This window comes from Protopterus annectens, chromosome 2.part0 (genome assembly GCF_019279795.1).
Source record: "Protopterus annectens isolate FY-2018-M chromosome 2.part0, PAN1.0, whole genome shotgun sequence".
Taxonomy (NCBI): Eukaryota; Metazoa; Chordata; order Ceratodontiformes; family Protopteridae; genus Protopterus; species Protopterus annectens.
Window position 1 is genome coordinate 1,948,743,037 of NC_056728.1, and position 14,685 is coordinate 1,948,757,721.

A 14,685-nucleotide genomic window follows, 5' to 3' on the forward strand; every position below is an offset into this window, starting at 1 on the left:
CAGTAAGTAATCAAACATCCACATAGGTCACCCAAGCCTCATGATGGATTGTATCTATTATGCTAGTGATAAACTATATTTTGTTCTGTGCTGTTTACAATGTAATTAAGTTTATATAAAATACAAAGTCATTTTAAAATCAGTATATTGCATTTTTAGTTGCTGGCATGTATTTTTGCCTTTTTTCATTTTTAACTAGAACAGAACTTAAAAGGGGCATATTTACAACAGTCTGCTTCGCTGTATAACAAATAAACTTAACCACCCATGAAATCTGCAGTCAGCTGCAATAGTAAGTATAACATGTACTAAAAATGTAGAAAGATCCATGTTTAATAACAACAAGCCTATGGGCAGAAACCCAGTAAAAGGAGCCATTGTTTCTTCTAATTCTAGTTTAAGATGATACGTCATACATGAAGTTGTCTAATAACCTAGTGCTGATGGCAAAAACATGCATACCTTCTAGACTACTTACTCAAGGAATTTTGACATCATTACAAAATGAGGCATTTTTAATGCTTATTATCCAGTTGTTCACATAATTCATTATTTATGGACATCCTAAAACACACAAAGATGCCATCAGACCTCCTATGCATCTTGCAGTATCAGTGTGGAGCTGGCTGATTGAACAACTATCGAATTTTATTAATAGCTGTATCTGCCCAAGATGTGGCTATTTGTTCAGCCTATGTGGCTGATATGATGGAAATATCTACAAAGGTATAAAATTCAAAAGAATGATGCAAAGATCATCATCAATGTTAAAAAAAAGTCTTTAAACTCAAATTCCATATAATACAGAATAGCAATTTTATGTAATACATTATGCTGGACAACTAGCTTTACATACAAAAGCTAAAATGTAGACTCAGAATAAAATTGGTATTATACATTAGTGCTCATTATTATAGTGAACAACTGTTCAAGCAAACAAAGGATAAAGCAATCAAAGCAACCATGGTTCCCAATTATGCATGCATATTTATATTTCATTTGGAACATGTTTATGTTTTTAATTTTAATTATTATAAAAGCATCTGTAGTAGTAGATTCTGACTGTTTTTTTTAAAATCTAAATATCCTTGCGATAGTATACTTGTTAATATGTCTCCTAACCTTTGTAATGTGTTTAATAAAAATGTGGAAGAACTCAAAGTATCCTCTATAGATGCATTTTCTTTCAGTATGTTTACAACTTTGACTTGATGAATAGTGTATAGAAAGCTGCATCAGATGGAAAGGTTGTTTCTGAAAGTGGATGCTTCTATGCTCCCGGTGATACTTCATACCACCCTCTCACTCTCTTATTTGCTCTATTTATGGATGCCTGTATGTAAACTTCTGGAAGAAAACAAGGACCCTATGAGTAACAAGTCACAAAGTTATCAAATAAGGTGTCAACATAGACAGAAAAAAATCAAAATATGACCAAGTAGGGGAATACTGTTGCCTACCTTATAATACAGGAGTGGAGGAATACTTTTACTGTACATACATGTGCATATACTTTTACTGTATATACAGGTGTGTATAGTTTTACTGTATAAATGTGAGTATAGTTTTACTGTACATACATGTGCATATAGTTTTACTGTATAAGCATGGGCATATACTTTTACTGTATAAGCATGGGCATATACTTTTACTGTATATACATGTGCATATAGTTTTACTGTATAAACATGTGCATATAGTTTTACTATATATACATGTGCATATAGTTTTACTGTATAAACATGTGTATATAGTTTTCCTGTATAAACATGTGCATATAGTTTTCCTGTATAAACATGTGCATATAGTTTTACTGTATATACATGTGCATATAGTTTTACTGTATATACATGTGCGTATACTTTTACTGTATATACATATGCATATAGTTTTACTGTATAAACATGTGCATATAGTTTTACTGTATATACATGTGCATATAGTTTTACTGTATAAACATGTGTGTATATAGTTTTCCTGTATAAACATGTGCATATAGTTTTCCTGTATAAACATGTGCATATAGTATTCCTGTATAAACATGTGCATATAGTTTTACTGTATATACATGTGCATATAGTTTTACTGTATAAACATGTGTGTATATAGTTTTCCTGTATAAACATGTGCATATAGTTTTACTGTATATACATGTGCATATAGTTTTCCTGTATAAACATGTGCATATAGTTTTCCTATATAAACATGTGCATATAGTTTTACTGTATATACATGTGCATATAGTTTTACTTTATATACATGTGCATATAGTCTCTAGTCTCTGCAATTATCCTGGACATGTCAAAAGCCTTTGACATAATTTCCCAACAACTCTTACTAAATAAGCTCACTACATACAGTCTTAGTCCAACAACCCTGTCATGGTTTCTCAGTTATCTATCAAACCATCAGCAGGCTACTAAATGGGAGAATGAACTCTCCCCACTACTGCCAGTATCCACTGAAATACTCCCAAATTCAATACTTGGTCCCCTCCTCTTTATCATATTTACTAATAACCTTAATACAGCAAGCCAGCTTGCCTATATCATACAATACGTAGACGATACATCTCTTATCTGCTCTGCCCCTTCTCCCACAAAAACTGCAAGAAAAAATGCAAAAAGCTTTCCAAGAAATTGAAATTTTGCTATCCTGCCACCAACTCATTCTAAACCCAAACAAGACTAAATGAATAATCTTCACAAACAAAACTACCAAATCTAGCTACCACGTCTATATCATATTATTGTATGATGTAAATAGTGAACGCTATTTCATCATACCGATAATATCGAAACAACAAAATATCGAACAAATGGAACAGCAAATTTTTTCCCTGGGAAAAAATTTGCTGCTCTATAAAAAAAAATAAAATAAACTTAAACACAAATTCAATTGGGGGTCTTCGCCCCCCACACCCCCCTACTTAAATATACCAACTCTGAGATCGCACAATAGTGGAGGAAATGTCAAAGTCCCAAAGACGACCCATCAAATTTTTTCCCTGGGAAAAAATTTGATGTTCCGTGACTTTGCTATTTCGCCATTTCAACAGTATCAGATCTACTAAATAACATTCGCTATTTAGTCCATTTGATAGCGTAATATAGACCCCAACTACCTACCCCTCTCCATTCACTCATCAAATGGTACCAAAATTGAACATATTAACCAGGTCAGACTCCTAGGAATCACAATAGATGACCATCTCAAATTTGATATTTACATTTCCCTAGCTATAAAAAAGTCTATTCTAAATTAGGTGCACTCTGTAGAGCTAAATCCTGCATTACACCCCAAGCCAGGCTAGCCAGAGCTAGATCACAACTTCTCTCTACACTTCTCTACTGCTCTCACATATTCACCAACTTATGCAAGGCCGACCTGCATAACCTTGAATTCTGCTACAACAAAATCACAAAGTTCACCACTAATCATCCCCATAAAGCCCATCATTGTTCATCTCTACTACAACTTAACTGACTAGGAGTTCCAAACTTACTAACCTTAAACCACCTTACTCTCACCAGAAAATCATTCATAAGCCTCACAGCTGCCCCGCAATTTCAACCCTTCTCCAACTACAGGTAAACGGCAGGCCCCTCAGGTCTTCCAACAGGCCACTGCTCAAAATAACACAATCACATAACTACCATGGAAACTCCCTCTACTCAAACAAAACAGCAAAGTTCTGGAATGGTCTTCCCCTAAGCATACAATGCATCCCCTCCTACTCTTTATTTAAAACAAAAATAAAAGAATATCTTAAAAGCAACTGGCTTTGCCCTTTTAGCCCCCCCTGGATAACTCCTCTCCCCTACTAATTTTCCTCTGCTCTCCTTTACATTTGTTATTTTTTTAAAAATATTACAGCTGTTTTTTCCTCACTGCTTAATGCACTGAAATGTTCAGCATCCAAAATTTCAATTTACATTCTACATCACTGTATATACACGCCTTATCAGTTGTCTGCTAATTGCCTGTTTCAATCTTCTGTGTTTTACTTAGTTATCTAGATCCCCGTGATTTACATTTATAATTTTGTCTATATATTGCAGGAATTTTTCCTGTCTTTTGTGTATTGCATATAAATTGTATTGTATTATGTCTTTCTGATATAATTCTGTATTCTATCTGCCTTGTTTCATGTGGAGTTTTTCTCCATGGGTCTCTGCTGAAAATGTGCCACCAGCCTAGTCAGACACTACCCGGTTAACATATGAAAAATAAATAAATAAATAATATATAGTTTTGCTGTATAAACATGTGCATATAGTTTTACTCTATAAACATGTGGATATAGTTTTACTGTATATACATGTGCTTTACTGTATATACATGTACATATAGTTTTACTGTCTAAATTCATAAATTCCAACGCCTTGGATAAACTTATCCACACCCCCATCAGGGGCAGCAATATCCTTGACCTGGTCATTACCAACATGGGCAACCAGTGATCCACACCAGAGGTCAAGTCCTCATTGGTCAGATCCGAACACAAACTAATCACCCTAGACATCCACATCCCCCCCCCCCCCCGTTAGGGAAACCACTGTAAAAAATTTCTCCAAAGCCAACTTCACACTTCTTAAGACAGAAGTGGCAAACTTCATGACACCCATGCAGACGGACAATAGAAGTACGAATGCTGAATCCTACACAAATGCACTTTATAAGCACGTACACGAGTGCATGGATCATGCTATCCCTAACAAAACCAAAATGTTATCCTCCAAAAAAAGGAAGCCAATCTGGTGTTCTCCTGCCATAAGCAAACTCTACAACAGAAGAAAGAAACTGTTGCAAAAAAGAGCAAAATCTCATGACTGGAAGAACTCCCTGGTCTGCCTCAGTAAGAAGCTGAGATCCCTCACAAAATCCTCCAAAGCTAGTTATGAAAACAAAATCTTCACTGATTCTAAAGACAACCACAAAGCATTCTATAGCTAGGTCAAGAATCTCAATGGCAATACTCAGATCTGCTCTGAGTTACAGCACAATGGTACTAAATATACAGAACCAACTGATATTGCCAACATCCTGGCAGATAGGTTCAGTGCTAACTTTACCCCACCACCCCCTAAATGGCCCATCTCTATACCAGAAGAATGCAAAGTTCCTGTAATCATGGCTGCACAGGTAAAACCCACACTCTCCAAAGCCAAGAATGCAGCATCCATGGGACCAGACAACATCCCAGTCTGCGTTCTACATGAACTACAGAATGAACTGGCACCGCACCGAAGCACCATGCTCAATCATAGCCTCACCTCAGGCTTTGTGCCCACTGAATGGCACACAGCAATGGTTATCCCACTCTACAAAAGGGGAGCCACTACGTACCCCGGGAACTACTGCCCCATTAGCCTACATGGACCGTATCATCATGAAACTTATAAACAAAGACATTTGTAATCTCCAGACACTGGACCCCACCCAGTTTGGGTTTGTAAAAGGCAGATCATGTCTCTTAAACCTGATTGACTTTTTTGAGGCAGTCACCAAAGTGGTAGACAAGGGTAAGGTGGTTCACACAGCCTATCTAGATCTTGCCAAGGCTTTTGACACCATCCCCCACTCTGGAATTATAGATAAACTCACTAAACTAGGTATAAGTCCCTACATTACAAGATGGGTTGCAAACTGGCTCACTGACAAAACCCACACTGTGAAAGTAGCAGACTCCAAATCCAACTTCAGACCAGTGACAAGTGGAGTAGCACAGGGTTCAGTCCTGGGTCCTCTCCTGTTTGGTATCTACTTTTTTGAAGTAGAGGCTAACACAGAAGGTCTTTGGCTAACGAAGTTCACAGATGACTGAAACTAGGAGCCATAATTGAAACTCCTAACGATATGGACATCCTACAAAATGGCCTCACTGAGACAGATGCCTGGTGTCAAAGCCATGGGTGAAAAGTGCATTGTCATCCCCTTTGGTAAAAACTTTGTACCCATGAGCTACCACATAGGTGGTAGTCTACTTAACACTGAAAGTGTGATAAGAGACCTTGGGACACAGGTGGACAGTAGTCTCTCCTTTGATAACCACATTGCCACAGTAGTCAGGAAATCCTTCTACGTGGCACACCTCATCACAAAAGGTTTCTCATCCAGGAAAAAAGAGGTCATTGTTCCCCTCTACTCGTCACTCATTAGACCCATTATAGAGTATAATGTCCCTTTTGGTATGTACCTCACAAGACATCTACAACAACTGGAAAGGCCACAGAAATACCTCACAAAGAGGATTACTGGCCTCAAACAGATGCCCTACACAGACCATCTCAAACAATTCCAGCTTTACTCCATCGCATATCGCCTACTCAGAGGCGATCTCTGCCTAACATACAAAGCTATGTCAAACCCAGAGCTGCTGGACATGCTCCACTTAAAGAAATTCCAGACCCTCTGAACTACATGCTCTAGGGACCTAAACCTTGTCATCACACTAAACAGAACATGCTGGAGGGATAGATTCCTGTTCCAGAGACTTCCCAAACTCTGGAACAAACTACCTGTCTATATCAAACAAAGCTTCTCATTAGCACTCTTCAAAAAAAATCTTGATGATTGGATGGGAAATAGAAAATTCACCCTGGGGATCACCTCTGTGGCTCTGCTTAACAGGGGCACAGGAAAATAATTTTCTTGGGTGGCGAAAGCCAGGGTACCTTTTTGGCTAGGCTTGTATAGGCCCTAGGGCAGATAGTCTAGTACCTACCTATGAACCTATAAACATGTGCATATGGTTTTACTGTATATACATGTGCTTTACTGCATATACATGTGCATATAGTTTTACTGTATATACATGTGCTTTACTGTATATACATGTGCATATAGTTTTACTGTATATACATGTGCGTTACTGTACATTCATGTGCATATAGTTTTACTGCATATACATGTGCATCTAGTTTTACTGTATAAACGTGCATATAGTTTAGATGAAAAATGGTGATTTGTAGCATTAGATGCTACTGTGCTTGGCTAGTTGATTAACTCAATAGTTTGGAAAATATGACAGGGTGCTACTGCAAAGTACAATTACATGCACTTAAAAAACAACAGTCAAGCAGCCAAGCTGCTGTAATTTCAGCTATAAGGAAGACATAGAAGGTGCTTACATCTTCACAGTTACAATTTATGACATCTTGTTATTAAAGTTAGTGGTATAGGTGGTTGGGCTCCTTCTAAACTATAGGACAAAAATATAACACAGGATGGAATAAAAGCTGCATGTGTATATTAAGTGGGTTTTCTTCAGAATCTCGAACTACTGACATCCCAAATTTCAGTAGCTCGAGACCAGAAGGGCAAAAGTGCAGAATACCGAAAACTGAGAAGCGCGAAATTCAAAATCCCGAAGTTTGGAAATTTTGAGTTAGCGGTTCTGGTGTTGTGGTGTGTGAGTGGGTGGTTGGAGATGTAGGTAAGCGTTTGTGTTTTATGGATCTTGGGTAGGGTTTTAGTATGCGTCTGTGTGTTTTGTTAGTGTGATGTGTGTGTGCGAGGGGAATGTAGCTTGTTTGGTGGTGTTTTTGTGTGTTTGTCTTTGTAGTGTGACCTCGGAGTTAGTATATTTAAGTAAGGGGTGTGTGGGGGGCACAGCCCCATACATGGGGGGGTGCAGGGGGGCTTGCACCCCTGCTTGTATGTAGAGTAGGTGTTTGTGTATGTGCAGGGAGGTGTATGGTTGTGTTTGCGGCATGTTTAGTGTAGAAGTCACAATTTTAAATTTTGCATTTCTGGGGTTTCGGGTTTATGGATTTTCGGCTTCTTGGTCTTGAGATACAAAAAAATCGGGATTTCAGTATTTTGAGATAATGAAGTGAATCCATATCAAGCATATAAACAATATGTCACATTGCAGGGTGGGGGGTAAATCTGGGAGATGGAGACAATAATATCTGTCAGAGGTGGTAAACCTTGAGTGTATCAGACATTGATTGAACTTTACAGTTCCTTGTACATAAGTGTGATTTGTCAATTAACTAAACAATGTTTACAATTTAAAGCACAGCATATAGGTTGTTGTCCCACTCTTACAATTACTACAATTCTTTGAGAATTACTCATATTATAGCTGTTATTTACATGTAAAAAATTCATGGTGAGAGAAAAGCAAACACAGAGCTGTATGTTATGACTGTATATAAAATCAGGATGAATGCAATGCTTATAAAGAGTTCTAAAGGAATGTCATAAGCATAGAGACAAAGTAAATTGTAATGATTCATTTATGAATTGGGATGGAAAACATACAGAAAATTATGATTTATATCTAGATTACAAATAGTGTGCAAACAGTGCCTGTGAACATAAAGTAACAAGTAATAGAGGGATGAACGTAAAATGTACATAACGTAAGTACATCAGTAAACAATTCTTGCACTTCATACTAATCTGCCTTATTGACCATTATGTTTTAATATCCTCAACAGATTTACAAGCACTGCAATATAAAAATAGGTCATTAACTCCTGACACATAGATGAAAAGAGTAGGTGGGTATCTGTTATACTGCATCTCATTACGAAGCTTTATTAAAGTGATGGTGAATGTCTTTAAACCTCAAGTAATTTTATGAGAAAGTAGGCAGATAAAAAGTAGTAAGGTGAAAAGTTAAAAAGTACATGGAATGCAAAACTGAAAATTTGCACGACATGGCCTCTCAGTGGTTTGATAAGCAAGTCCACAGAATAGACAACATGAAATGTGGCAGAAGTATTAAATAAACTTGTAAAATATTTCAATCAACCAAAATTAAGTACAAACATACATACTCACATACACACAAATAGAGAATGTTGAAACTTAAACCATCAAAAATTTGGAGTCATTGAGTTTTTTGCAAAGAAATACAATGATTTTTATTGTGTGTGAGAATAAAACTGCACTCCTTATTTAGAAAGGGTTGATGCCTTTGACAAGTGAATTTTGAGGAAATGGCCAGGTTTGGCAGGTGGTATACAAATTCAGCATAAAATCTACTCTCTAATTAAACTGTTGTCACTGGAAAGGACAGGCAGAAATTAGAATACATATCACTTACACTCAAGGACTAATATAGTTGAAAATATTTTTTTCTGTGTGTTGCTGTGATCTCATAGTTGATTATATAAGTTAAGAGGGAAAGTGGTTACAAAAAATTACCACATTAGGGAGCAAAGGGATATCTTCACATACAACAAATGTCTTACATGTTCCTACACTTTCCTTTGGAAAAAAAAAGAATAGTCAGAGAACTGATCTCACTCAGTTGTGCATTGACGACTGCTAACTGCACTTCTGGTCAATATGCTTACCAACATCATGTGTAACACATAATGTTAGCTTTGACCAAGGCATCAAATAACTGAAACCTGTACGAGTGGCAAACATTATCAACTTAATTTTTTTTCCAAAAGCATTTTTATTAAATCTTGTTAATAAACATGGACATAAAGTATTAAAAATAAACAATATAAAACAAAACTATTTACACTATATACAAACATCCATGATAAACATTTGTTTTATCCAAGAAAAGTAATCAATATTTATCTAACAATCTCTCCAGTTTTTGGCAAGCTAGTCTTTTGTGTGTTACATTTGATGATCATTGATAAATAGTTTGCATTTCTTTTTTACATACAGATTTTGCTATTGAAATAAACTCAGTAAACATAAGATCTTGTCTATTTTTCCAGTTCAATGTAATTATTTTTCAAGCAATAGCTATAATTCATCAAAGAACAGGTAACTGATGTCTAGGAATTACACTTGAGGTAGCAGCATTGAATAATATCAAAGAGCTAGTAATTTGACAGTTATCAGTCCACAGGGCTTTTGTGAAATAACTAAAATCAATCCAGTATTGTGTGAGAGTTCTACATTCAATGAACATATGAACCCAGTTCGCTTCAAGAATATCACCTCACCTCCAGCATTTGCTTTCATTACACTTGGTTATAAGTTCAATTCTGTGTGGAGTGTAAAAGCTTCTATGAATAAATCTCCAGGTATATAGTCTCCAATATAAAGATGATGAAGTGTTCTTTTTTCTTATTATCGTTAGATAAAGGTTTACCATTAATCTTTATGGAGTAATCCCAAAAGCTTGCTCAAAAGTAATCAAGTCTTCTCTTAGGATTTTATATACATGTGATATGCTTAATTTATGTTCAGTGTTCATCGAACTACACCATATGAATAGTTGTATCAGTCTTGGTAGAATATCAGTTTCCAATTTTACTGACACTCTCACTTTATTTTCAACAAACTGTCTTAAAGCTTGAATACAGAGCCAATCATCTTGACAGACATTATATCTGGCTAAGAGAAAGTTCATTGGTTGGATGTTCGTATAGTCTATAAATTGGTGCCAAAACTTTAGATTAGTCTCTTTAAGATTCCGCATCTTATTGATATTGAAGGTATCTAGGCAATCTGGTGTATAAGCTATGGGAAATGTAATGAAAAAGGTGTTCTTTAAACTATAATTGTTGTTAACTATATTTTTGAAAATATAAAATATTTGGTTTATACCATGGGAGAAGTGGCTAAATTTCTTATTATATAAGCAATATTCACAGAGTATCCAAAATATTTTAATTCCAAATGTTTCCTTAAACTGGGTTTCTGAGTTCTCAGAGAAAGTTATATGTATTTTATGTAGTTGTTTCCAGCTAGAGGTGTATATGGATGAAATCTAGTGTAGTATTATGTTAATAATAACAGATTTGGAATATAATTCTATGTTGGGAAAGCCAATCCCATTACTGTCGCAGGCTCTAGCATGCCATTTATATGCTATTCTTGGTTTCTATGGGAACCATAGAAAAGTTAGTAATAGGGAATCTACTTGTTTAAAGAATTTTTTAGGAGGAGGTAAAATCAATGATTGTATGTAAAATAAAACATTGGGCAAAATAATCATTTTTATTAATGTAAGTCTGTCTTCCATGATGAAAAACATTTTGTAACACTTTTTAATAGTCTCATTCCACTTATTCTTAATACTTATTCCTAGATAATCTATCTTATCATTTTCCCAGTTGAATGTATTGTATTTTTGCAAATTGCTATTTATTTTATTATTGATTAAAAGTGTTTTGGTTTTATTTTGATTAAAATTGAGCCCTGAGATTTTTCCAAATAGAGTTATGGCATTTATGATATGTTGTAAAGAGCCTTCTATGTCACTGGATGTTAGTAGAATATCGTCAGCAAAAAGCTGATCTTTTGGACAGTATCCCTCATTAACTTTAAATCCTTTGATATTTGGGTTATTTCTAATAAATGAAGCAAAAGGTTCCACTGATAAAGCGAAAAATAATGGGGATAGAGGGCAACCTTGTCTAGTTCCCTTATGAATTATTACTGGGGATGACAGACATGAACCAATGTTAACAAATGCTTAAGAATCACTATAAATATTTAATATCAGTTTAGTGAAATCTGAAGTAAAGTTAAATTCTTTAAAGATTTTTTGTAAGTATGACCAACTAAGGGAACCAAACGTCTTATCAATATCCAGACTAATAATAGTTAATTGTTTCTTGGTTTTGTTTGCAATGTCTATTAGAGATAGTAACTTAATAATATTGTTGTGCACTTTTCTATGTAAGATAAAGCCAGTTTGATCAAAGTGTATTAGAGTGGGTATTATATTCTTTAGTCTTTTGGCCAGGATAGACATGAAAATTTTATAATCAATATTTAACAATGATATGGGTCTATCGGACGCACATAATTGGGGGTCCTTACCTTTTGATGAAATGTATTAATAGAGAAATGTGAGCAATAACTAGTTATAGAGCATTAAAAGAGAAATGCTCTAATGGGACTGAGTAGCTGAACTTAATTAGTGCTGCAGCATCTTTTCACACAAAGATGTGAACTCTTGGGATGTCTGTGACAAGTGGCTTTATACGAGGTGCTGAAAATGGGATAAATAATGACTAAGTCAAGTGATACCCAAATAAGACCACCATCAGTTTTCAAAGCATACAATCAGAAGTAGCAATTTAGATAGGGTTGCCACCTTCGTTCACGGCTAAAACCGGAGCCAAGCCACGCCCACCGCGTCACCGGTAACCCCGCCCACTCCACCCCCTCTCCCACCAACATACCGCCTATTTTGTGATGTCACAACAGCATCACTCAACGGGAACGCCCTCTTTTTTCGTTCCCGCCGCCTGCTTTTGGCTGATTTGCTATGCTTTTCTGTAAAAAAAGCATAGTAAATCAGCCGATTTACAAACTCCGATAGTCTGTTTCCTTTTTGAAACAGAATACCGGAGTTTGTACAGTGTTTTCTGGACTACCGGAGAATCAGCTTGATTTCCTGATAGTCCGGAAAAAAAACGGAGGGGTAGCAAGCCTAAATTTAGAAAGACCTGTGATCCTGATAACTGGCAAAGGAGACCAGAAGTCAAACCTATAAAGCTTCCAAAGCTTGAGGTATACATGGAAAGCTGAATAAATAGCTATAACTATAAGGTCTCTGTATAGTTCTCCTTTGTTCATGTACTTCCTTAACCAGCTGAGTTTGCAATTAAAATTAAGGTAGAGCTAGTGACACGACCAAGGCATTATCCACACTGTTACTCGCAAAGAAGTCTGTACCCTTATATGGGCTACATTCTACATACAGTTTCAGTCATGTTAGTAATTTCTGAGTCCATTTCAGAAGCAACATCTACTTGAAGATGTTTTGCCAATGGAAATGAAGATGTGCAATGTCTTACTGATTACTTGCACTCTGCATATTGATTACTTGAAATCTCACCTGTTAATTTCCAAGGAATGCACTCCGTATTTGTTGGTGAAATGATACTTTCCAGGTTCACTTGCTGCAGTAATAAGCACATCATTTTTATACCTATAAGTAAAAATACAGAAATGCATATATCACAATTGTATATATATATTTAAACCAATGTGTCATTAGAAATCCAAGAATGCAGTAAAACTATGGTCCTGAAGAAATTATTCTAACAGCATATTTTGAACCTTTTAGTAATATTAAATGACTAGAATAAATTTGCGATATACTACATGCTGTATGTAATTAGGTAATGCAAATTGTGATGAAGTACTGACACTTTAAGAAGCTTTGTCTTTTTAAAATATAGATGCTGGTCCTGCACTAGTAAGGAAATGCCATAGGTTAGCATTTACAGTTTAAAGTTGGAGAAATGTCCATTTACCCAAGAAATCAACAGATGAGATTAACATGAATTGCCATAAAGATGCCTTGAATTCTTTATTTGAACGTGGATGAATCTTAAACCACTAAACTAAAATAACACTGATACTAAACATGACCTTGGTAAGCAGATAGATGGCATGTTAACTTCTTAACAAATGATCACATACAATATAACTAAACTCACACAACTATGTGTGCTCCAAAATAAGGCAATCTTGAAAATACAAACACTGTGTTAGTAAGTAAGATGGAGGCCTCTGTGATTGTGTGTATGAACAGACACATGTCAGATAATGGTTGAACTACATCTAGACCCAGACAAATTTTATATCCAGTAAATTGTAATATTACTGGGGAATGAATAAGATAACCATTAGAGTAAATATCATGAGTACTTATAAACAAAAATGTTTATTAAATCACAATATTTCATTGGAAAATTGAAGTTTCAGTTATTGTGACAAGTCCCTTCTCAATTACATACATACATACAATATAGAATTCACATAATATAAAATAACATTCTAAAAACACTAAATACAGCTGTTATGCATTATTTTGCAATTATAAGCAAAGAAAAATGAATGTAGTCATAAAACCATTACTTAATTTTCTCATGGGCATGAATTCATTAGGTTAACAGTCTATATATATATATATATATATATATATATATATATATATATATATATATATATATATATGTTTGTGAGTGTGTGTGTGTGTGTGTGTGTGTGTGTGTGTGTGTGTGTGTGTGTGTGTGTGTGTGTGTGTGCATATTCCCTGTGACCAAATTGTTTGCCAAATCAAAATCCTGGAATATATTCTACACCTGTTGTATGGTATTAGTTTTCAGAAAATTAACATCCTAAATGCTTAAACAAAATTGTTTAAACCTCCAAACTGTTTGATGATTATTAGTCAATAAAGCTCAGTAAGAGATAAGGACAGATGAGAAGAGTGTTTTACAAAGTCAAATCAAGCCAGTGTGAAGCTGTTTGCAGTTTCAGAATCCTGCGTGGAAACTGAAGGTTGCAGCTATTGCATGGTGACAGCTCTTATGATGCCTTTCAGAAGATCTGTCAAATCCCAAAGATAGAGATACACTCGAAATGCTTTCTGGTATCCTTTCTTGCAACTCTCTTTGTTTTACTAGCATAGAAGTATGAACATTGCTGACAAACTAAGGTTTTTTAATAGAATGCACTGCATCTGCTTTTAAACAACGGAGAAAGTGTTTATGTGAAAAGTTGTATCATTTGTTTGTGATTTAATAAACTGACATTTGTGTTTCCTAAATGCCTTGCTGCCTGTTTTGTTGCCTGGCATATCAAGTGATCCCCTATTTTGAGGGACATAAAGCAACATATATAAACTGTGTTTATGCTTTGCATCTACCAGGAAGCTGTCTTCTGCATAGCTGAGCAGACCAGGAATAGGAATATATTATTTGCTGTACTGTGCAATATTTCAAATGTAGC

At 35.4% G+C, this 14,685-nt stretch overlaps 1 protein-coding gene across 1 annotated transcript in view; it reads right to left on the bottom strand.

The window, feature by feature from the left end:
* Positions 1 to 14,685, bottom strand: part of MYOM2 (myomesin 2) — a 688,720-nt gene that overhangs the window by 538,622 nt on the left and 135,413 nt on the right. Inside the window, exon 6 of the mRNA XM_044061901.1 lies at positions 12,782 to 12,874. Within this exon, the coding sequence (XP_043917836.1) occupies positions 12,782 to 12,874 (93 nt within the window). The remainder of the gene's footprint in view (positions 1 to 12,781; positions 12,875 to 14,685) is intronic.